The sequence below is a fragment of the Pteropus medius genome, unplaced genomic scaffold (assembly GCF_902729225.1).
Source record: "Pteropus medius unplaced genomic scaffold, Ma_sr-lr_union100, whole genome shotgun sequence".
NCBI lineage: Eukaryota > Metazoa > Chordata > Mammalia > Chiroptera > Pteropodidae > Pteropus > Pteropus medius.
The window spans coordinates 941,120-964,081 of NW_024349803.1; the positions used below are offsets into that span (position 1 = coordinate 941,120).

Genomic DNA, 22,962 nt, shown 5'->3' on the forward strand with positions numbered 1-22,962 from the left:
AGGTAAATTAGGTGCTTACAAGAGTTGGGAAGCCTGGACAAGTGATTTCTAGGCTGAGCTTCTAGGAAAAGCCCCCCAGATTGTTCTATCATGGGAGCTGCGACCTCTGCCACCACCAGGAAGATGAGGAATCAGGAGGCCACCTCAGGCTGACTACAAGCACACACATCACTGTTACTTATGGGTCAGGAAACCCTCATACACTCACAAACTCCTGGTGGGTATTGGAATATCACTGAAGAGAAACCCGAGGTCTCTACATCCTTGCAGGAGCAACAAAGTAGCTAAAGATGCCCCCTTAATCACTTTTCCCTTCCATATCCTATTTGTGTATCTAATTGGCGAAACAAATTATATTCAGAACCTTGGTTTCTAGGAAGTTTAAGGTATGCCCTGTAGTTTTTAGCTTTCCAGCCTGTGGAGTACAAGGAAGTATATTAGAAAGAGGTCAGAGTAAGTACCTATTTACCATATCCTACAGTTTCTTTCCATGGACCCAAGTAGGACTTGTGACCAGACGCTCCTTCTCCCAATTTCGGCCCCTTTGAAAGTTGACCGCAAGCCCTCCATCTGTCCAGCTTTGAAAAGTACCTCTTTCCAGCCTTAGAGGAACCTAACATTTCCTTGTCTTCAGAGTTGTTTTGCTAAGTGACACAACCTTGTTCCCAGCCATCTCTTTAACCTAATCTTCTACTCTCTTCCTTGGTCCACTTTGTTCCAGTCACATAGACCATATGGGTGGTGGGCAGGTGTGTGTGTGTGTGGTGTGTGTGTGTGTGTGTGTGTGTGTGTGTGTGTGTGTGTGAACAGACTAAGGATGCTCCATCAAAGAGCCTTTTTACTTTATTCTTCATGCCTGGTATTCACATAGTTCTCATTCCATTCGGGACTCTAATAAAATGTTACCTTTATCAAAGAGGCCTATACTACCCACCTGAAGGAGCAACATCTGACTCTCTCTCTTCACTTTTTCTGCTTCGTTTTCTTTAGTGCACTTACCCTCATCCAGATCATTTTTCCCCACTAAGGTGTTAGTTCCGTGGGGACAGAAATTTCATGTTTTTTCTTAATGCATCCTATACCTGAAACATAGTACGTATTTCAGAACGAATGAAAGCTCTACCGAGAGGAAATTAAACATTCCCCACATTCTAAGCAGACCAACTTTTCCGATGCATTACTCATGTTCTCCTCCAGGTGGTGGTGATGGACAGGACTTTTCATCTGCTAATGTCTAGGAGATATAACAGTAGTGTAGTTTTTCATAGCCTCTGGTCTAGAGTTCTGGGCTTTCTCAGTTGACACCCATAATTTCCCTTATTTCTTCCTGTTCCTGAAGGAGGAAAAAACATGGGCCTTTAACCAAAAGTATTTTCAGTATACCATCTCACTTAATCTTTACAATCCCATAATTAGATTATCCCCATTTCTGCTAAGTGAAAACAGACTCAGAGTAATTTCCCCAAGTTTCACAGCAGTAAGAAGTGGAGCATAGAAAAGAATACAGGTTTGGCTGCAAACTTCTGGCCTTCCAACAGACTTCTTCGATTTTATCCAAGTTAACTGCTCTCTTGATAAGGCTTCAAGAGGACTGTGAGTATTGAGTTAATTGCATTTCAGAGATTTCCAGATTGCCCTTTTTCCCAACAGGTTCCCCTTTTCACATTTGGACACCTCTAGGGTGCCCTCTTCCAAAGACCCAAAGTCTACTAACAGCATTTCCTGTCCCAGGTGCAGGGAAATGTGCTAAGTCTGGCTGCAGTGCTCAAGAGATCAGAACCTTCCAAGTTGGCTGTTGTCCAGACTCATCATCCTCATTGTAGTAAAGCACAGGCCAGGAAGACAAAGAGCAGGTGCACCTGTGAAAGGAAACAGAAAGCCATCTGGTCCTCAGGGAAAGGATGTTTTCAATTCTTCCTCTGGACCCAGGGCTAAGGTGATAGAGAAGTTTGGCACTGGAAGCTCCTTAAATACTATCTGAAAGTTGGGGGAAATTAGGGGCAGGAGAGAGTAACTAACTCACACAGTCACAAAGTAAGTTACTGCCAGATTTGGAATCCTGCACCATGTCTCATGCACCTTAATTTTTCTGCTGTATTATATATGAGCGTTCCTTTCTTAGACCATTATTCTAGACAGAGCCCAAATCCCAAGTAGTACTAACACAGCTCGATTCTGACAAATTTAAAAGATCAGATAAAATTATGTTGAGATTTCGATGGCACTTCCCCTCTCTCCTTTCATTACAAATTTTAGTCCCTCTTATTTAAACTAGATTGGCAAAACTGAGAAAGCTTTTTGGAACAGAAAATGTGTACCTGAGAGCCTAATAGATTATTTCTTGGTGATTATGCAGAATCATTATATTTCTTCCTTCGGTAAGAATGCTCTGTTCCCCAACTTGTAACCCTGCAACATTCACTGGGATCTAAGGAGCCGCTGGAACTGCCACCCTACCCTCCTCTGGAAACACATTTCTAATAATGACTACAATATAGAAAAGGGAAAATAAAGCTTTAACAGGGAAACTGCACAGCTGCCTCTAGAGGGCAAATGAGGTTCATTTTAATCTACAGCTTCTCTATTTGGCTGACTCAGCTAATTCTTCAGTCTGACTACACAGTCCAAAACAAGCCTGGCTTTGCTTCCTATCATGCTAGGAGTCCTTGGTTTATAGTTGACTCCACTGCAGTCTGATTAGAATACAATCCTTCCCTGGGGTTAGGAACATTCACATCTAGAGACTGTTAAAGATGTAATGGTCTATTTCAAATACTTGGCTCTGTAGGACTACCCACGCCAAGGAAAATGAGATGATTTGAACAACAGAAATCTTTATTAAAATGTGTCCTTCAGTAATGTTAGCATACATACAATATACACACATACATCTGTACACTCTTTGACACACCTCATGGATTGCCACCATCAGTTTAACCAATAAATTAAAACTAAAAAAAGGAGAGAGGTAGAGGGGGGAGAAGGAATGGGTGAGACTAAGGGAAAAATTTCCATGTTTTATCTGTAAGAAACTGCAAATTTCTCCGAATTTCCCTGGGGAAAACCTGGGACCAGAGAATCTTTGAAATAAAATACATAAATCTCCACTTCCCACCCTCCCCCCACCAAAAAAAAAAAAAAAAAAAGATTCCAAAAGATGCAGTTACAAGTGTGCTTCTCAGAACGGGAGCATTCATTCCACTTCATACTCTGGCTTCTGCACCTTCTGGCTTCAAGACAGTCTTCCCCGCAGCTGGGGCAGAGAGGTTAATATGGGCACTTGGGCTCGGTGCACCTTGGGCTCTGGGAGTTGAGGGGCAGGCTGCAGTATGGGAGCGAGGGGAGCCGCACTCATCTGAAGTGATGTCTGGCACATCGTCTGACTGCGTATCAGAGCTCTCCAGGTCACTGCGGATGCTCTCAGGCTGGGCCAAGCTGATGTCCCAATGTTTGCTGGCCAGACAGTCTTTCTGTTCACAGCTTTGGTGTGTGCAGGGGGGATCCTCTTCATTGCTGCCATCGTTGCCATCGCCGCCACCGCCGCCACCACCGCCACCACCACTATCTTCTTCTTCATTCTCCACCATCTGAGCATGAACATGGAGCGAGTCCTCCGTGCTGCTTCCACTCACCAGCTGATAGTGGCTTGGTTTAGCTTCAATGTCCACTTGGATTTCCATATTGTTGCATTCTCTGTGGAGACAAAATCCACTTTGCTGAATCATACATGAGTCATGCTCTACCTGTTGGTAAAAGCAGTTTGTGGGTTCAGGATTAGGAAGTCCAAAAACATAGGTAAATAGTAGACTAGAGCTCATTTCCGACGAAAATAAAAATTTAACCTAACACTCAAATAAGATGGAGAACAATTTGATCTGTTGATTTAAAACACACACACAAACCTCTGCCATTTCTTTAAACAACTAAAACACAGCTTCCAAAATTTAACTTAAGTGTCAGAGCCTTACATTATCTTACCCAAATATGAAACTGAAAGAAGATTCATAGCTTTTTACTACTGTGCCACAATCAGAAGAAACCAGAAACTCTCCAGAAGAGAGTGCTGCAATCGTACCAGACAAGATACACTAACTTCTCAAAAATAAAGAGAAATAGGCTATAGGAGCCACATTAAGCAAAAGGTAACATGAGAGCAGAAACCATACACCCATGGACATTAATGAATACCAATCTAGCTTTAAGTTCCATGTGAATAATTACACTGATTAATAGCCAAGAAAAGACCCCCAAAAAAAAGGATAAAAGGAAGGAAAAAACCTCTAAAAATCAAGTACTAACAAGAATCAATCAAGAGCTGCCAAGAATTTGCTCAATGAATTCACAGGATACACACACTATATATCCTGACAGATGGTACACAGAGCCCTAACATAAAGCATTGAACTTCTGAAGGCCTAGTACCCAACCAAAAAATGAAACCTCTCCTGGGCATCTGACTCTTCACATACCTGTCCTGTGGGTTGTAGGAACTGATTATGGAACCGGCCATAGCACGAGTGCTTGCGTTGTCACTAATTGCACCAAGACTGGCTGTGTCTTTGGGGAAAATTTCCTTTTGGACATCGGCTTGGACTTCTAACCTGTGTAAAGAGGGGACGTTCAAGTTAATAGGAGGCCTGGATATTCCAAGACAGTCTGCTTCCTGGCACACATCTCTTCCATTATTCTCTTGCAAACTGAGTAGATTTGATCTTCTCCAATTGTCAAATAGCTCAAATAGATGCCCACACATTTTCTCTCTTAAATATCTATTGAAATCGTCCCCTCCTTTCTATCCCCATTGCTACTGCTTAACGTCAGGCCCTCAGCATCTCCTGCCTGGATAATTGCAATTGGGCTCTCTCTCCAGTAGCCTTACATCCAAGTCACACAAGTTCCAGATCAGTGCCAATGTGGACGAAGATCTGATCACTTTAACAGTCCTCTCTTGGCTCCCTATTACCAACAGGCATTTAAAGTATTCCTGATCTCCTCCAAGATCGCTCTCTATTTCCTCTCTCACCGCAGGTCCTAAGTCATAATCACTTTGCATTTTCTTTCCTTACACACTTATACACATTTTATATTGCCATGACTTTGCAAGAAAGTATCATCTCCCCTCACTCTCCCAGCAAAGCAGTCACTTTCTGCTAAGTGCTCTCACAGCACCTACTTATTATATTGATTAACACATCTTTCACTCATGTGTGAGCTCCAAAAAAAGGAAAGACCATACCCCATTCACTTTACCCTCAGTGTCTTTGCACATACTAGGAACTCAAACATTTAGCAATCAAATTACCCCCAGGTTATGAGATTGAAGGTCAACAGCCTATAAGAGCAGTAAATTTCCAATGGTGTCTGAGAGCTAAGAACACATAACTATTTCCTTTCTTGGCTCTAATACCATTTTGTTGTACACAGAAGTATTTCCCCATAATGGGTTTCACAGTCAAACCCATCTGACTCATTCACTTCCTATAAAAGGCTTTCACAGAACTGGAACAGCTGGACTGGCTAAGCTGCAGTTTCACCAAGTCAGTCTCCAATTATGTCTGTCTGCTTATTTATAGGGGTGTTGGTTTTAAGAAAGCATAGCAGTGAATTCTCTGGCATGTGGGGGCGGGATCCCCTAAGAAGAACAAACCAGAGTCATGAGACACAGACAGGTCAGCAGGAGCCTACAGCTGCACATTCAAGCAACCTCATGCTACCCCCTGAGCCTCTGCTGTGCTGCTCTAGTCTCAGATGCCCTTCAAGAATGTGCCACAGCCCAGGAAAATGAGGCAGTGCAATAGAAAGTGCATCAAGTCGGAGACCTGGCTTCTGCTTTCAGCTCTGTCATAGAATCACTCTTAGAATTGGAAGAGGACTTTCACAAAGGCCAGCTACTTGGGTGATTCCCAGATGCTAGTTTGTGCAATGATTATGCTAGAATCACCTGGTGAGCCTGTATTTTCAAAATACAGACCCCCTAGGTCCCACGCCAGGAGATTCTAATTTATTAATACAGGGATAAGGTCCTAAAATCTATTTTTAAGAGGCTCCCAGGAGACTGACAGGCACTCAGGTGTGAGATCCAGTGCATATGCCATCTGTTGCTTGAGTCCTTCGAATAGCAAAATGGCCATCTGGTTTCACTTTCAAGCACTTCCAGGGATAGGTGGCTGAGTATTTACTAAACTAATCCATTTTTGGACTTTTATATAGATTTTCTCTATATTCTCTATAATGAAGCAAAATTAGGTTCCCTCTAGTCTTAATCTACCTCTCATCATGAGTCAGAAGTTTAATCTTTTCTTCCAGTTTAAGGCCTTTCAGATATCTGAAATCAACCATCTCCCCTAATTCCCCTCTACCTTGTTTTGCCCCATGTTTACCCCTCCCCAGGCCTCTGGTCTCCAGTGCATTCAACTAAGTCCTTCTCATGTAACATTTGTTATGTTCCTCTGAATGTTCTGGTTTGTCTAACTGGTGAAATGACCAAGAAAGTCATAACTTTTTCAGTCATAAAGCTTTACATATTCTCAACACAAATTCAAAAAGTTGATTTTCCTCCTAGCAAATGGAATAGGAAGGTAATAAAGATCACAGCACCAATAAGCCAGCAAGATACAGCATAAATGCTCTTCAACTCAAGGCCAGTGACAAGCCTAACGGAGAGCAGTCTTGGAAATTCTACAAAAATGCCTGCTTTCCCTTCCTGATGCAGGCAGCCTAATATAGTAGAGGGAAGATCTGAAGTCAAGATTATTCTTTATATGGAACAGTGGAAAGAACATGAACTTTGTGTTAAGTCACTTAACCTTTCTGAGCCTATTTTCTAATTGTAAAGAAAAAAAAAATACCACTGATGATTAAATCAAAATGAGGTGACATGTGGAACACGCCTGGCACAGACAAATAGCTCATACAGGTATGTTACTTGTTATAATTCCAACTGGTTCTGTCAGAAATGATCTATTTGCTTACCTGCTATATTTTCCCTTGCCACTGGAAAGAATGCCACCACTTAGTGTGCCCCCTGACAGGGCTGCAAAGCTGGCTGTTTCACTGTATGGGCCCTGCATAACACTGAGTCCATCTGTAGGGCTTCCACTGGTGCTCAAGACACTAGTCAGGCCTTCAATGCTGCTTTCTCCAATGCTGGGATTCTTGAGGGCTCGCCAGGCATCTGCCACTGGGGATGGAACCAAACACCTTAATTCAAGATAGCTAAGCATCAAAATAGTCTGCAGTGACTAATCAGAATGGAGAATGTTCAGGTAGAAAAATACTCATTTATTCATTATTCGGTTAATGAACAGCTACTATATATAGCCACCATACATCAGAGGTTTTACCATATGTTCATACTTAATCTTCCTAATAACTAATAGCCCCCATTTTAGATGAAGAAACACAAGCTTAGAATTAAATGACTTGCCCAAGTCATGGCGAGGCACACAAAACTACAATTCTGATTCCAAGTCCACTATTCTTTCCAATATACCAATATACCATAGATGCCATCTAATCAAACATGAAGATTTCAAAATACGTTTAGGTCATGTTCTGATAATAGCAGGAAGCTTGAAAAACCTCAGGCGATCTCTATGACTCAGATGAGTTAATATGATAAAGTAGAAACAACACCACAGTAGAAGTCAGAAGATTTGCTCTAGTCCCAGCTCTGTAGAAGCTCTTAAACCCATTAAACAGATGTTGAGACAAAAGCTTAAATAAGTTCCCATTAAATGGGGAATAATAATAGCTCCCGCTCTCCTCCTTCAGAGAGCTGCTGTAAAAACCAAGTGAGATAATAACTGTGTAAAGTCCTCTGAAAATTATAAAGTACTGTGCAGATTTAAGACTTTATTATAATCACTACTATTACCAGTGTACTTGGAGTTACTTGGAATCCTACTAGTTTGTACCTGCCACACAGAGGCAAGTACCAGAGGAATTAACCTAATAACAAAGAAATGAAAAGCTAAAAATACTTTACCCCGTATAAAGCTCATTATCCAAAGTAATCCAATGGCAATCTCTCTGTAAAATGTGCTAAATTTTACTGATTTTTATCTTGTGTCCCACAAATTCAAAAGGAAATTAAAATCCTCCTTTTACCTGTGATTGGGCCATCATCTTCATCAAACTCAATTTTCACTCCCTTTCCGTTGGCTGTGCTAACTCCACAGCCGCCTCCACGACAGAGAGAAATGGGCACAACCCCGTAGACATAAGCCAGCATAATGGGGACGCCAATACCTGGGGGAAGAGAAGGAAACATGTCAGCAGACCATCAGTTTGCAACTGCCCTGAATTCTCCTTCCCAGCCTGAGCACAAACTACGCTATAAAGGGCCAAGGAAAGGGAGAAAATGGCTCTTCCAAAGAGTCAAGGCCAGTCTAACGGAATGACAACTGGATTTAGAATCAGAAAGGCCTGGATTAGAATCTTGGCTCTGATTTATTAGCCATATGACCATGGACCTATCTTCCCAGGGTTGTCAATGATCAAAAGAGAATGTACGTACAGTGCTCACTCAGCACAGTAAGTATATGTTACTTTCATTTTCCCCTTTTATTCACTGCTGAAGTGCTAATCCAAGAATGAATCAATAACCAAATATTAAATAAGTGACTCCTGGGATTAGGATCCCCCTCCAGGGTATTAATTCCAAAATCTTACTGCTGTGTGAAATAGAATAGTTTAGTTGTTAAGAGCAAAGGCTCTGAAGTCAGACTGTCCTGATTCATGTCCCACCCAAGTGACCCTGGGCAAATTACTGCACCTTCCTGTTATAACTGTGCTGCTGTAAGGATTAAATGAAATAATGCAAAACACTCAAGGGGTCACTCCAGGGGTGACCCCTGGAGACTCCTATATTTATAAGACTGTTCCTGGCACGTGGAGAGCCTCAATAAATGTTATATTATTATTATTATTTTAAAACAAACCCTCATGCCTCCCAAAATAGTGTGTGACATTAAAAACAAATCAAAATAAAAGTAATTGTATTTTGTGGTTCCACAGCAAATGGAGAAAAGAGAGGATGAAAGGTGAAACACTAGGCCTTAAAGTAATATTCTTTAATTCAACCTTCTCTGAAAGATCCCTGACTCTGATCATTTAGTCTGGCTGATAACCATAATAACAGTGCCTAAGAGAGTTAACTCTCAAGGTGAGTTTGGTATAAATATAGGGGTCTCCAGGGTGAAACATCTGGCCAGTTGGCTAAACTGCTATAGTCAGAAAGTTGATGCAGGGCTGATTTGACGGAGGGAGCAGGAAAGGGAGGGCAGAATGAAGTCATGGTCCTGGCTAGCTTCTTACCAACACTAACTGCAGCAATAACTGGGGATGCAATGACTGACAAAGTCACTCCTCCTGTGATAGCCAAATTCCTCTTATGTTTGGAGGTTTTTCTTCCCTCATACCTGCTATGAATCTAAGAATAAGAAAGAAAATCCAGGTCAGCAGGTTAGGACATCAATCTTTTTGCCAGGGAGTAAAAGGACAAGTGAATATTCCCATATAAATTATCTATATTAAAACATATCCCCCACCCCAAAGAAGCATCTTTCTCAAATTTTAACCTTCTTAACCTAAATCAGACCAGGATGATATAAACTAATACAGAAAATGTTAAGCCACGAAGAGACAAGATAACTCAGGAGGGTGAAGTAAGCATTTCACCTTTAAGTCACTGAGAGAAACCAAGCCCAAGATGTTAATAGGAACTTTCAGATCTCTTGGGGGTTTATGAAAATCCATTTAAGAAATTAAGGTTATTTTTATCCAAGAACCAGCTGGTTTTCAGGCAACTCTGAACATAAGCTCCTCCCCATTTCCTTCTAACCGTAACCAATAAATCTGAAAATGGAACATGCATAGAACTCAATATCTTACCTTCCTGCCAACATAAACAGGAATGCCAATGACCATAGCAGGAATGGCAATGCCAGCAATGAGGGAAATCCCAACTGGAGCACCAATCAATGTGCCCAGCTGCCAAAGAATTTTCTTCTTACGGCTCCATGGCTTCTTGCCCCAGAATGTGCAGCCAGAGGGGCTGCAGAGGAAACATGCTGAAGTTAATGTTAGTGTTACAAACACAGCTGTTGTTATCACAGGGCTCAACAAGGGCAAGAGCCTCTTTTCAATAGGAGTGATTAACAGTTACAAGAAGTTACAGGAAATGAATATACTACAGGAGGGGAGCAAAGGACACGGCCAGACTATTAGAGCTCTGGGCTCTTTTCTTTTTTGGTAAAGGCAGGCTCCTAGACTTGAAAACTCTTCTTCCTTTTCTACTGAACTCTGTCCTCCCTAACCTACCAACACTGATCCAGTTTTCTTGACTAATACTACTTGAAACCCTGCATAGCCTACACACTTGATATCTCATCCAAATGCACTGTGCCTTGTAGCTAATGAACAATGATTTGCAAAGTTTTCTTGGTATATGTCCTACCATATCTGATAGATACTGTAAACCATGTTCCTGGGAAAGGATATAAAAAGATTTCCTCGTAGCCTTTATGTAAGTTTCATACTCTGGGTTTGGCTACTTTTATATTCAGCCCTTCTGAGTCCAATTATTTTTGCTCATTCCCCTTGTCCTGTCTTCTCTACCAGATGGGATAAGCAATTTTGAAAGTAGAGATCATGTCTTATACATCCCGTGTCCCCAATAATTGGTAGACTGTAAATACTCAAATGTTTGCTAAATTGGAAATTAGTGTTTCATCCATGTAATGTTAAATTTGTAAATATTAACTCCTTCAGGACAATATTTTAATAGTCACTCAACTCAATGAATTTTTGGAAACTCACTACATGCAAGGAACTGTAAAAAGGTAACTATGGCCTTAAGAAACTTATATAGTTCAGCAAAATTAGACATGTACATGAAGTAAAAACAGTGATGAAACTTATGAAACTTAAGAAACTTATATAGTTCAGCAAAATTAAGAAACTTATATAGTTCAGCAAAATTAGACATGTACATGAAGTAAAAACAGTGATGACATTTATAAAAAATATGTAAGGAATGTCAATAAAGAAGTATAGGCAAAAAGGCTGGAGAAGGAATCACAGATGTAACAGCACTTAAGTGGCCCTTGAAGGGTGGATAAGTACTGAACAGGCTGAGATAAAAGAGGGTTGTTGGGATGGTGAGGTGATTAGAAAGCATTCCAAGCAAAGGAAAGAACATGAACAAATAAAGAGGGGTAAGACAGCACAGAAGAGACACAGGGAACAGCAAGTGCAAATTATGTATCTGGAATAGGGCATTTATGAAAGCAAAATGGAAAAAGCTAGAAAAGCAGATTCGGGCCAGACTGTGGAAAGCCTTAAAAGCCATGCTAGGAAAATTGAACTCTATCTGGTCGTTAGTTGAAACAGTTCCTGGAAGTTGCTGAGCTGAAGAAAAACATGATCAGAGGGGTGCTTCAGAACTTTTTTATAGTTTCCTAATGCTGTAATGACTGGACAGCTAAAGGATGTCTCTTTAGCATCCTTTCCCTTAATTCAGCAAGAGGACAAGACTGTAAAAGCAATGAACACATTTCCATCTCACCTGAGGTAATGCAAGTCAGAGATCTCTTTCATACAAAGCCAACAGAATTCACAGCCACACACTGCACAGGTCATATGATTACAGCTTCCATCATTCATCTTGATAATGTAAGCACTGCATCGTGGGCATGGCTTGATGTCATCTGCTAATGAGGGAAGGAAGAATGGGTAGAAAAATACCCCCAGTTATAACTATTGACTTTATTATTCCTAGGAGTATACATATAAAAATGAGGAGGAAGTCAAGAGCTCTTGACTGAAAATTCCAAATTGTACAACCCACTTCACACTGGAAGGCTGGCTATGTCTAGACCTCAAGAAATTTCATAAAATGGATCCTGTCTTGTATTGAGCGGCCTATTCCCCTAACTGGCATCTTATACAGCATTTCTGCCACATTTTGAGCAAGGGGACTTCCCTAAAGAGAAAGATGGTTCTAAGAAAAATGGAATTTCACCAGCCAATAGGCTGACAGAATTAAAAGCAGAGTCCAGCAGGAAGAATAGTCTGTAGACTGGAATTGGCTTTAAGTTTTGAAAAACTTTGGTTCAAGAAATTCATTTCTCAGGCTCAGTGAGTATCATTATGATTTGCTGTTAACACTCTCCTACAGTCCCTTCTCATGACACTTTCAAATTTAAAACCTAAAAATAATTGGGTATACTACGTAGCATACACCTGGTAATTTTCACAGCAAGCTAGGAACTATCCTATTAAAATGACAATTTTAGATTATGCCGTGCCAGGAAAAAGTGAATGGTAAAATCTTTCCTACTAGCCTCTCCCAAATGACATCAGTGAAATAAGTACATTTATAAAAGGCAATAAACCCACTGACATTTTAAAATAGGTTCACTCTGATTTGTAAAGGTTGGAGCTGAATGCATGATATTCCTCTTTTTAAGGTTAATCATTAATTTATACTAATATTTCCTTTCCTTAAATGTGTATCCTACTTCCAAAAGTGGTGATGCACTTAAAGCTAGTAGGAAAACAATACAGGTATAACACTAATTAAATGTCTTTCTTATAATGCAAGTTTTGAAAAGCTCCTTGCAAAAGGACCTAATTGCTCTCCAATATGAGACATATTACTAAGAAGGCAGAAACTAGAGAATTCAATTTTGTTGTCTTCTGATCTTACCTGGGTTGGACAACCTATAATGGTTAGAGGGGGAAGGTACAAATCAAATACAATATTGAAAGTACTGCCAAATATTTTCTGCTCTCTGATCTCAGGAAATACTTGGTTATACAGTAATGTAATCTCTCCCAGATTTGGGCTTACATTGTGTAGTACAAAATAAAGAGACAAATGAGACAATGTCAATTTATACCTGGTCCAGATTCTTGCCCATAACTGAGACCTGAAGTGTGCTTGGTCCGTACTCGCAAAGTCTGTGCTCTCTGCTGACGGGCCATATCGCATGTCTGATTTGGATGCCATATCTGCTTACAGTGGTAGCAGAACTCAGTCTGGCAACCTTCCCTCTCACAGGTCAGCTTTGGGCAGCTGGCACAGCCATAGGCAATAACAGCATAACTGGGTAAGGAAATAGAAGAGATATCAGTAAGGTAAGAATGATCTAACTAAGACAGACATTCATTAGTTCCAGTGGGGTAACATTGTTTGGCATCTCTCACCACTACATATGATGTGGAGAAAGGAACACCTATATAACACATATGCACAAGTGTGCCTAACAAACGAAAATATATTCTGCATGAGAAAGTAAATTTCTTGAGATTCTAAAAACACAAATTATCTATTTCCTAAAAAAATAGAGGGAAATATCATATTTAGCCTGAATTATTCTAGCACGTATTCAGCTTAAGCTGCTTTAGGAGAAGTTTGCCACAGCAAGTTTCATAAATAACAAGATACGAAATGATTTCTTTTTGATGATTTGCTATATTTAGAGAGATTAGAATTTGTTTATATTAAGGGACTGAACATTGGTAAAATAAAGACCTATAGCAAAAACTAAAGCAAGTATACTTTTTCATTTTTAAGTTCCACAGTGAAGCTGGTTTGACCACCACCCGAGAGACAAGAGTCATAGATGGATTCATGATCAATTTCTCCTATTGAAAGCTCATATTTTCTTTCTATAGTTTTTCCTTCCTTCCTTGCTTCCTTCCTTCTTCCCTCCATCCCTCCCTCCCACCTCTTCCTTCCTTTCTTCCTTCTTCAAGCCAAATATCTTTTCTTGACAAGCTCCAGAATCCAAGAACACCACTCATCTACCTTACTGATACAGAATTAATATAAAGCCACATCTCCTCCCCTCTCTTCTGACCCATAGTCTCAGTGAGGACGGGCAATTCAGAACCTATCGGCATCAGCATTAATTGTTTCTTATAATTCATGTTTATTTACCAAGAATTACTCTCCCACAAACATTCCAATATATTTACAACTAATAGCCTTTCAAATTCTAAATATGTTGACTAAGTGCTCACTTAGTCAAGTGGACACTTATTTAAAATTAAAAAAAATAAGTAATTTAAAAAAACAAATGAAGAGAAGATAGTAGTTATAAAATTTCACACAATTTTCAGACAGGTCAATGACTGCAGGCTTAGGTGTTAGTTACCATTTGGGGTTTGTCATCCCCCATTCTACCTCTCCTCTAATAGTCAAAGACCTCAAACACTTATACAAAAGGCTAATAATGTTTTCTTGGATTTACCCTATGGTTTTTTTATTTGAATGCACAATGTTCATTAGAGCAACTCGAATTCCCAGATTTATCATAGAGTCTGTGAGTTGATTTGAAAATGACACTGAAAATATCGATGACAAGGTATCATCTATATTATATAACATACACTACATTAAAATTTTCCTCAGAAAAAGCAAAATAAGAATAGGTCAACATATAAATGTAAATGATTCATATCCTGTAGGAATTCTGAGCAAATCTAGCTGCAAAATAACTACTAAAGATAAACAACATTTCTTCTCAAGAAAGTGACTTGCTTGCAATTATGTTAAATGGGAAAGGTAATGGATGATCTCAGAAAAGTTAGTAAGTCAACTTCTGATGATACATATTAGATGAACTGCCAGTCAAGAAGCCTTGAACATTTCATAATCCATTCCTATTTTAGATGGTGGGAGTAAATATTTATTAACAGATTCCTTCCTCCCCTCGCCCCCCCCGCTTTTTTTCATAACATTTGATAGGTTTGACAATATCAATTTTGGGTGTGGAATTTGGTTCCAAAGAAGTAAAATAACCCTAAATACTCATGAACTCACAGCAACCTATTAACCATGACACAGAATTACTCAGGGCACGAGATTTGGCATTCCTGTTTTTGCGTGCCTGGTCTGGGCTCCTTGTCCCTGACTCATACTGCATGACACTGAGCTAATTAAAATATCCAAACCTTAGCTTCTATTCTCAAAATGGAGGTATAGGAGCTTGCCACCTTCAAGTGTAAATAAACATGCTCTGAAACTGCATTTGAGATCTTGCCCTAAAAGGTATGGTAGAAAAACAGCACTTTTTTCTGGTCCTACTTCCTGGCCTTTGCATACTCTATTCCTTCTGTCTAGAAATGTCCTTTCCTTACTTCTTGTGCTGGCAAATACTTATCCATTTAGGAACCAACGCGAGTATCATCTTCTTTATATATAAACCACTTAACCTCTCCAGCCAGTTAATTGCTTAGTTTATGCATGTGCACAATTACTTTATAACACTTATCACATTATATTGTAATTATATTTATATGCGCACTTCCCCAGACTACACTCAAAGAAAAGTATCATCCATTTTTGATCTCCAAGGTGTAGTATACTGTTTCATGTTTAAAACACCTATGTTGAATGAATGATAGAGACCCTTTCCTGCTTGGGTTTTTTTTGCTTTCCCTTAGCATTTTTCCTGGACCATTAATCTACCATAGAGCAATCTTTTAAACTTATCCATGTACCTAGTGGCTTACTATATGCCAGGTACTATAACTTAATCCTAAAATTTCTTATAAGACTACTCTTAAAAGAGTTTAATGGTAAACTCTTAAATTCTAAATAGGGCAATCTCTTTCCCCAGGTAGTTGGAAAAAACCTCATTCTTGAGACCAAATCTACCTTGAACATTTTGTTTCTTCTTTTCTGTGTCTCACACTGGAACCTCTCCCCTATCCTGCTGTCTTAGATTAACCCAGCATTCAGGTTTACTTTATTAGAAGCTAAATAGAAGGTGTAGGAAATTACACGCTGCTAAGACTACAGATGCATACTCCCCCACCTCTTAAATTCATTCAACTTTTGCTAATTTTGTTAATTTCCCAAGTCTTCAGAAACATCATAATGTGTGACAGGCTAGACCACAGCATTACTTAACTTCAGCCCTAAGGGGTAAAATCCCATTAGTTAATTTGATTATGTTCCAACAGATCCTGGTAGTTAAAGAAATGTGTTCCTATATTATATTTGTACTTCCCAGCTCCAGGTCATGTAACTTCATGTACAAATGAACCCTGAGCATGTGTAAGGGTGATAGATATGGGCCGAGTTGTCTCAATAAGCTGTGTACCCTTACTACCTTTCTTCTTCCTGTCCTAGTTCAAACCCATGTCACCTCTTGGCCAGACAACTACAAGAGACTGTTCTCCTTATTCTCCACTCCAATCCAAAATCCAATTCCATTACTTATCATGATGTCACCCTTTTGCTTAAAATCTTCAACGACAACAAAAAAAAGTCCTTCAACCTAAACTTCTCTGCATGGCACGGACAGGCCTATCAACTTGAATCCAGTCTACCTTTTCAGATTGATCTCTAGTTACTTCCCAGATCATGCTTCCCATATTGTGCACTCAGAAGCTAACCAAACTAGACTCAAGACATAGTCTTGTATTGTATTTCTATACCTCCATGAATTTGCTTATAACACTCTGGTTTAAGATGCTTTTTTCTCTATCCATATATTAATTTGCCTGATACGAATTCTTACTCATATTCAAGGCCCAGATCAAATATCACCTCCTCTACGAAGTCTTTCTTGACACTATCATGCAAAACCTTTCCTCTATCCTCTAAGGGCACTTGTATTTTCTTTAGTAATTGTTACAGTGCGCTTATGATTATCTATCTATCTATCTATCTATCTATCTATCTCCCCTACCAAGCCAAGCTTCCTGTTAAGAGGACCATGTCTAAGTCCTTTTTGTAATACCTATGACTCACCTAAGGTTCAACACTATATAATTCTCAAAACTGTCTGTTGAATAATCACCTGCCTGTCCTCTTCTCACCCATCCTTCCTCTTATCTGTTTCTCCTCCAAAAACAATGCTGTTTGTATTCCTTATCTTTTCTTAACAAAATTCAACTATTCATTCTATTCTTCCGGGAGCTAATTGAAAGATTCTGTTCATAGTGCTGTAGAAAAACTTGGAATATAAATATCCTAGTCAAGAGGAGCTCTCAATCCACTCAGAGAACAAGATTCATTGTTAAGTAAGGACACTAACAGAAGGCAGGCCAGATTAACTGTTAAAAGTTTCAGTTATGCCTTAAAGATGCCATAGAAAACAACAACAACAACAACAAATATGTTTCTCGGTGATCTAAGTTTGGGAAAATTATACCAGATTAAAAATTTACACTGTATATTAGTATTAACAAGATTTACAGGTATATTAGCATGTTTAAAGGATCTAAGAAGTTCAGAAAACTCAGAAATGAATTTGCTTTATTTTGTTCAATCCAATATTTCCCAAGTTTATTTGATCACAAAACATTTCTCTTTCCAGTAATGACTATAGTATACCTTGGGAAATATTTATATATGAAAAAGATAAAATAAGATCAAAAGATGGTTGGATATTGTAAAGGGGCTTAAATTATAAGAATAGATCATATAAATAAGTTATTAAAGATATGTCATTTTATAGGTAAAGTATGAACAGTTTTAAGCAGGGGAGTAACATAAAATGTTCCACTTTAGAATGAGTACTTCCACAAATATGAGAAAGACATATTGGCTGGAGGATGATGTAGACGGTGTGTGGCAGGGTGGAGATAGAGTGAAGAGTTGTGAAATAGAAGGTACAGAGCTAAATTAAGAGAAGAGGTCCAGGACGACTTCAGAGAGGAAAACTCCTTCACTGAGAAATGTGTCTTGGACAGGGAGCTTGCTCTTCCCTCATAAATATGCTAGAGACAAACAGAAGCTTCCTGTTTATGGAATAGTCCAGTCTAGTTGTCTAGGAAGGCCAATAGCTGATACTAGCTGCTGGGGTCAGGTGGGAGGGGGGACTCTGGAGAAAAGAGAAGCAGCATGAGAGGCTGGAGTGGTGGACCTGCGCTGCGCAAAGAATTCAGATCAAGATGCCTTATCTTCTACTCATTTGTAGGGAAGATCTGCCCTGTTGCTTCCTTTGCTCAGTCTTCTAGAGATTCTGAAAGGGTTTAAAGATTGGCAACAGGGCGCTTGAGAGGAAAACATGAAATGTGTACATGATATGGGGGTTTCTGAAAAGACCTCATGTTTAAGCAGTGACTCTAAGAGGTAACAGATCAACTGCACCATTTATTAGCTGTGAGATATTGGGTCCTGCACAAACTTCTCTGCTCTGGTTTCACCTTTGTAAGATGAGTTTACCACCATTTACATGAATGAAACTAAAATGAAATTATTTCTGAATGAGGTTATAGTTTGGAGATTATAAAGAACTATTAAAATGCCAGTTATTTGTATTTTGAGTTAATTTTATCTCATTTAAAAGTATGTTTTAAAGATTATACTTAATAATATTAAATAATAATAGAAATGTTTTCTCACTGAAAGTGGTTCCCTTATTTACAAATAAAATAGTTTCAAGTATGGAAAAAGAAAAATTCAAGACTGTTCTACATGTTTTATAAACAAATAATGAATCTTTTAATATATAATGTTCTCATTATCATGAGTAATCACAGTGAAACTAATGATCAGAACTCCGTAGGATCACTTACATACTCCCCTCAACTTGCCAAATACACACAAAGACTCACTGAGAGCAAAGGGAGAACCTGGTAAATTCAGTTGGTAACATGATCTGTGGGCAGTAAAGATAGTCAAGTATGAGAAAGAGATACTGGGGCTTAGGCTTCTCTTCTAGAGCTCATTCACAATTTTTACCAGACCTAGAAGAATAAACCAGTTTGAGTAAAATAAAACAAAACAAGCTATTTTTCTCCTGGCATTAAAAAAGAGGTGGTTCCTTGGCCACATCCCCAGGGAACCCAGACACCTGTTTAGGAAGTGACAGAATTTTAAAGTTACTCCTTGTTTACCTAACACTTTCAACTGAAGATCTCAAAAACACTTTGCAAACATTAATTAAGCCTCTCAAGTCAGGATAGAATTAGGCCTATTTCAGATAAGATAAATAAAGTAGGTAAGAGGTTGTTTAAGAATCAGAAAAGAAAATAGATTCTAGCATCTTTGGCTCTCTCAGTGTTGCCCTTAGGCCACACTTGATGAAATGACCCAAACAGTAGTAGCATCCCTAATCATACTGACAAGTCTATGCTTTTTAAAAATGAAGCTGGGAAGAAAGAATATTGACCTTGGTTGGGGTTAAGACCAGTGTTCCCACTAGCTATAGGACCCTGAACAAAAGTCACTCTAAACTTCAGTTTCCTCATCTGTTAAAACTAGATCAAATCTATCTTACAATGTCGCAGGATCAAATTAAATTATATATGCCTGGCACATGGATACTCAGATGCTACCTTGCTTTCTTTCCTGAGACTTCACCTTCTTTAAACCCACAGACACCGCATTTTAAAAAATTATATACCAAATTGTTATAATTCTTTTAGCTAATTAAAAAAATAAACTGGATGATAACTGATCCAATACTTGGTTAAAATAAGAAATGGCCTAATTCTTTAAAAACTTCCAAATCAGAAATCATTTAGAGATGTAATCGAGAGTGTAAATTAATTCCTTTCCATTTTTATCAATATGAGCAAAGGCAGAGATGGACTTCAGAGAAATATAAAACAAAAAGGGAGTTTTCCCAGAAAGATAATCAGTGGTGCCATATTTTTCAGTTAAAATTCAAGGAAACTCACATCTCAAAAAAGGAGTTGATATACTATTCCAAAATTAACTATGTAGTGTTCACTTAAATTCCTTTGGTTCAAAAAATAGATCAATAGTGTCTGTGAAATGTGAAAACCATGTAAATTAACCTCTTAGAGGCAGCAAGATCACCAGACTACCAAATATAAGCAAAAACTTTCAAGAGTCTATACATGGTTCTTTCTGATACTTATTAACCGAAAGTGAAAGTGATCTACCATAGATAAACACCGGTACCTGTGACAACACTTCAAAGTAATTTAGAAACCCCATTCTCAGTGAGGTTAAATAACACACCCATTTCTAAATAAGTGTGGCTGAACAGAAACATAGAAGTTAACTCCTCTTACTCCCCTAGACATTCTACATCGGCTTCTTTTGAGACAAACAGCAGCATCATGGAAATCTTTAAATAGCCTTGATATACAGACTACGATTAGAAGCCCTTCATAACTCCTTTGAAGCAAGCTTTTAACCAGCATTACATTTACACACTGCAAAGAGTCTCTAGCATCTTTTTGTCTCCAAAACATGACACACAAAAATAAAACAATAAGGTTATAAAAAGCAGGTAATGAATGGCAGTCTGACTCCCAACCACTTAGATGAGCCCCTGTGCGGCATGCAATCATTCATGGGATGTACTGTAGTACACAGTAGCACACAGATTTTAAAAAGTGGAGGGAGGAGGGTCTCCAATGAATGCTCCAGATAGTAAAATCTGGTGGTTATTATTATGTCTCCGTAGATACTGTATATTTTCTCACTGACCTTAAAAATTCAGCTTATATGATGCATTAAAAAGACCATCAAGAACTCAAGATCAGAGGGGCTGGGAGGCACATTTTCTCCTACCAAAGCAACCTCTGGGCATCCTTCTCAGTGCCCCACTGCTTCCTGGACAAAGGGTCCGTTCACTCCTCACCCTACCCAAGGCAGCAGTGTAAGAACCACAGGGGGCCTCCCAATAGCCTGGCACACAAGGCACACAATGCTCAGGGTGCCCCCGGCGCTCTGCCAGTGACCTGTCCTTTCCCCCTAGTGCCATACTGGTCACCTCCATCTCAACTTTCAGCAGAAGTGGTCAGGAAAAACACATCTTCTCCCGCCATGCTGCTAAGTCTGCCTCTAGCCAAATGGACACACCCCTTAGAAGCAGTGCCCCTCGGAATGATATTCTCATTCTGTCTTTTGCCATATATCCCCTCATTAAGAGCTACCCCTTACCTCTGGGCAGAGGGGTATTTACCCGACAAAAAACTGCCTTGTTTCCTAACTTGATGGATAGCTCCCTCCTTCGCGGAATCCTCAGGCCCCACCTCAAGCTCTGTGGCAGACCGCAGCTGCCCCCTCCTTCTCCTTCCATGGTGGGACACACACCCGCGCACACGCACGCGCGCGCGCGGAGACGCTGCGCCCAGGGCCGTCTCTCCCGGCCCGCCACCCGCGGGGTCCAGTCCTCAGGCCCGGGTCCGGGACCCCCCGGCCGCAGCCTACCACCCCAGCGGCCACGCCCCCGCGCTCACCCGCAGTCCGGGGCCGGGCACCAGCGGCAGTCGGGGTCCGAGGCCAGGTAGCGGCGCAGCATGAACTCCTCGTACTTGTGCATGAGTGGCGGGTCGGCGAGCAGCAGACGGATGTCGTGCGGGTTGAGTCGCTCGCTGCACTCGGGGCAGCTGATGGGTACCCGGCTCTCGCTGATCTCCAGGCGCAGGTAGTGGCGGAGGCAGTCCCGGCACGAGCGGTGCGGACAGCTGAGCAGGCGCGGGGCCCGCTCGGGAGGCAGCCGCACCAGGCACAGCGGGCACTCCACCTCCTCCGGCCCCGGGCCGTCGCCCTCCGCCGCCTCCTCATCGTCGAACCCGGGCCCCGCCGCCGGCTCGGCCTCCTCCTCCTCAGCCTCTGCGGCCGGCTCGGCGGGCAGCACCTCGGGCGGTGGGGCCTGGGCCGCGGCTGGGGCCGGGACGGGCGGCGGCGGCGGCGCGGCCGGGGGCGGCGGCTCGGCCTGCGGCTTGGCCCGGGCGCGGCGGCCGCGGGCCGAGGCGGAGAAGACGCTGTGGAAGGTAAGGCGACGGCGCCGGCCGCCGCTGCGGCAGTTGGGGTCCGGCGCAGCCGCGTGTAAGGATGTAGAGTGCGGCGACTCGGAGTCCTTCTCCGAGCCCATGGCCCCCAGCGGCCGAGGGGCGAGGGGCGCCCAGCGCCGCCACAGCTCCCGCCTCAGCGCCCCCTCAGCCGGCGCCGCCGCCGCCGCCCTCCCGGAGCTAGAAACCGACCGGTATCAACGAAGCGGTTATAAAACCTCCGCCCCTCGCGCCGCTGCCCACTGCGCAGGCGCTCTGCTGAGCCACCTCACAACCCGCACCGCCTGGTCGGGGGCTGGGCGCTGGGCGGGGCCGGGCGAGGAGGGGCCGAGCGTGCTGAGGCGGAGCCTCGCCTCACCCAGTCGGTTGGTTCCCCGACAGCCATCTTGAGGAGTCGTTAACCCAACGGTTTTGCTTGGCCTCTTCCCCCAATTCTGTCACCCTCCCCCCCCTCCCCCGAGCCCCATCATCTCCAAGGTGGAGTTTTCGGTTTGCCTTTTCTGATGGATAAGCAGACTGCCACTTCCAGCAAGTGATGCTTCAGTTACTTCATCTGTAAAAAGCAGACAAGGGTAGATTTTTTGGTGATTCCCAATTGGTCCACCTTCCAACATTTTTTTCATCGTTGCTTATTGAGCAAACACTATTAATTAAAGAATATAGTCACCAATGTCACCATAAAATAATTGATTTAAAAAATAAACCTGAAGCTCAAAAAATATGTATATAGTCATTCACTACAAAGTGGAGGCATTACTAGATAAAACAGACAGGGTCCCTCTATCTGCAAGGGACTTACAGAATAAAGTACAGATTTCTTAACCTAGCATTCAATGCTCTCTGTGACCTAATAAACTGTATTCCTAGGCCCACTTCCCACTCTAACCTCCTGGTAGCTTAGTTACTTACAATTTATGGATGAGGCCCAGCATTTTTTATTTTTTTAATTTATTTTTTATTTTTTGGCCTGGAAGTATCTTTCTTTTGCTTGTTCCCCACTCCTCTGACTGGGGAAGGGTCTGGACACAGCCTTCCAAATGGGAGGCAAGCAAGCGACTTCAATAGCAATGAGAATGTATCCGGATTAAATTTAGTTGCAAATAACAAAAGGAAAAAATGGCATATGATAGAAATTTCTTTATTCATGAAAAATAAGTCGAAAGGTAGGCAGTTTGGGGCTGTTCCACCACCCTCAGCCCTTGGTTTCCAATCTTAAGTTTA

General features: G+C 41.2%; 1 protein-coding gene across 4 annotated transcripts; it reads right to left on the reverse strand.

Moving 5' to 3' along the window:
* Positions 1-825: 825 nt before the first annotated feature.
* RNF19B (ring finger protein 19B) lies at positions 826-21,937 on the reverse strand. Of its 4 annotated transcripts, XR_005647426.1 has the most exons (11): positions 21,187-21,931; positions 12,906-13,111; positions 11,570-11,714; positions 9,895-10,057; positions 9,319-9,433; positions 8,110-8,250; positions 6,973-7,180; positions 4,470-4,601; positions 3,168-3,693; positions 1,715-1,859; positions 826-1,333 (listed from the first exon to the last, which is right to left on the reverse strand). XR_005647426.1 is itself a non-coding variant. In XM_039836996.1 (10 exons), exons 1-9 carry the CDS (start codon positions 21,822-21,824, stop codon positions 3,204-3,206), a joined length of 2,235 nt encoding a protein of 744 aa, XP_039692930.1. In that variant the 5' UTR covers positions 21,825-21,931; the 3' UTR covers positions 826-1,859; positions 3,168-3,203. The 4 variants fall into 4 exon arrangements, 3 of the variants coding, with proteins under 3 accessions (XP_039692930.1, XP_039692929.1, XP_039692931.1); XM_039836996.1 differs by having other exon boundaries at positions 826-1,859; positions 11,570-11,711; XM_039836995.1 differs by having other exon boundaries at positions 826-1,859.
* Between the last annotated feature and the right edge of the window lie 1,025 nt (positions 21,938-22,962).

Bases quoted from the DNA above. Each gene is read 5' to 3' on its own strand.
- RNF19B (XM_039836995.1), bottom strand. From the start codon at position 21,824: ATGGGCTCGGAGAAGGACTCCGAGTCGCCGCACTCTACATCCTTACAC. The intron at 10,058-11,569 runs GTGAGATGGAAA...TTTCCTCTGCAG, and splicing joins TCTGACTTGCATTACCTCAG to CCCCTCTGGCTGCACATTCT. The intron at 9,434-9,894 runs GTAAGATATTGA...TCTTATTCTTAG, and splicing joins CTGTTTATGTTGGCAGGAAG to ATTCATAGCAGGTATGAGGG.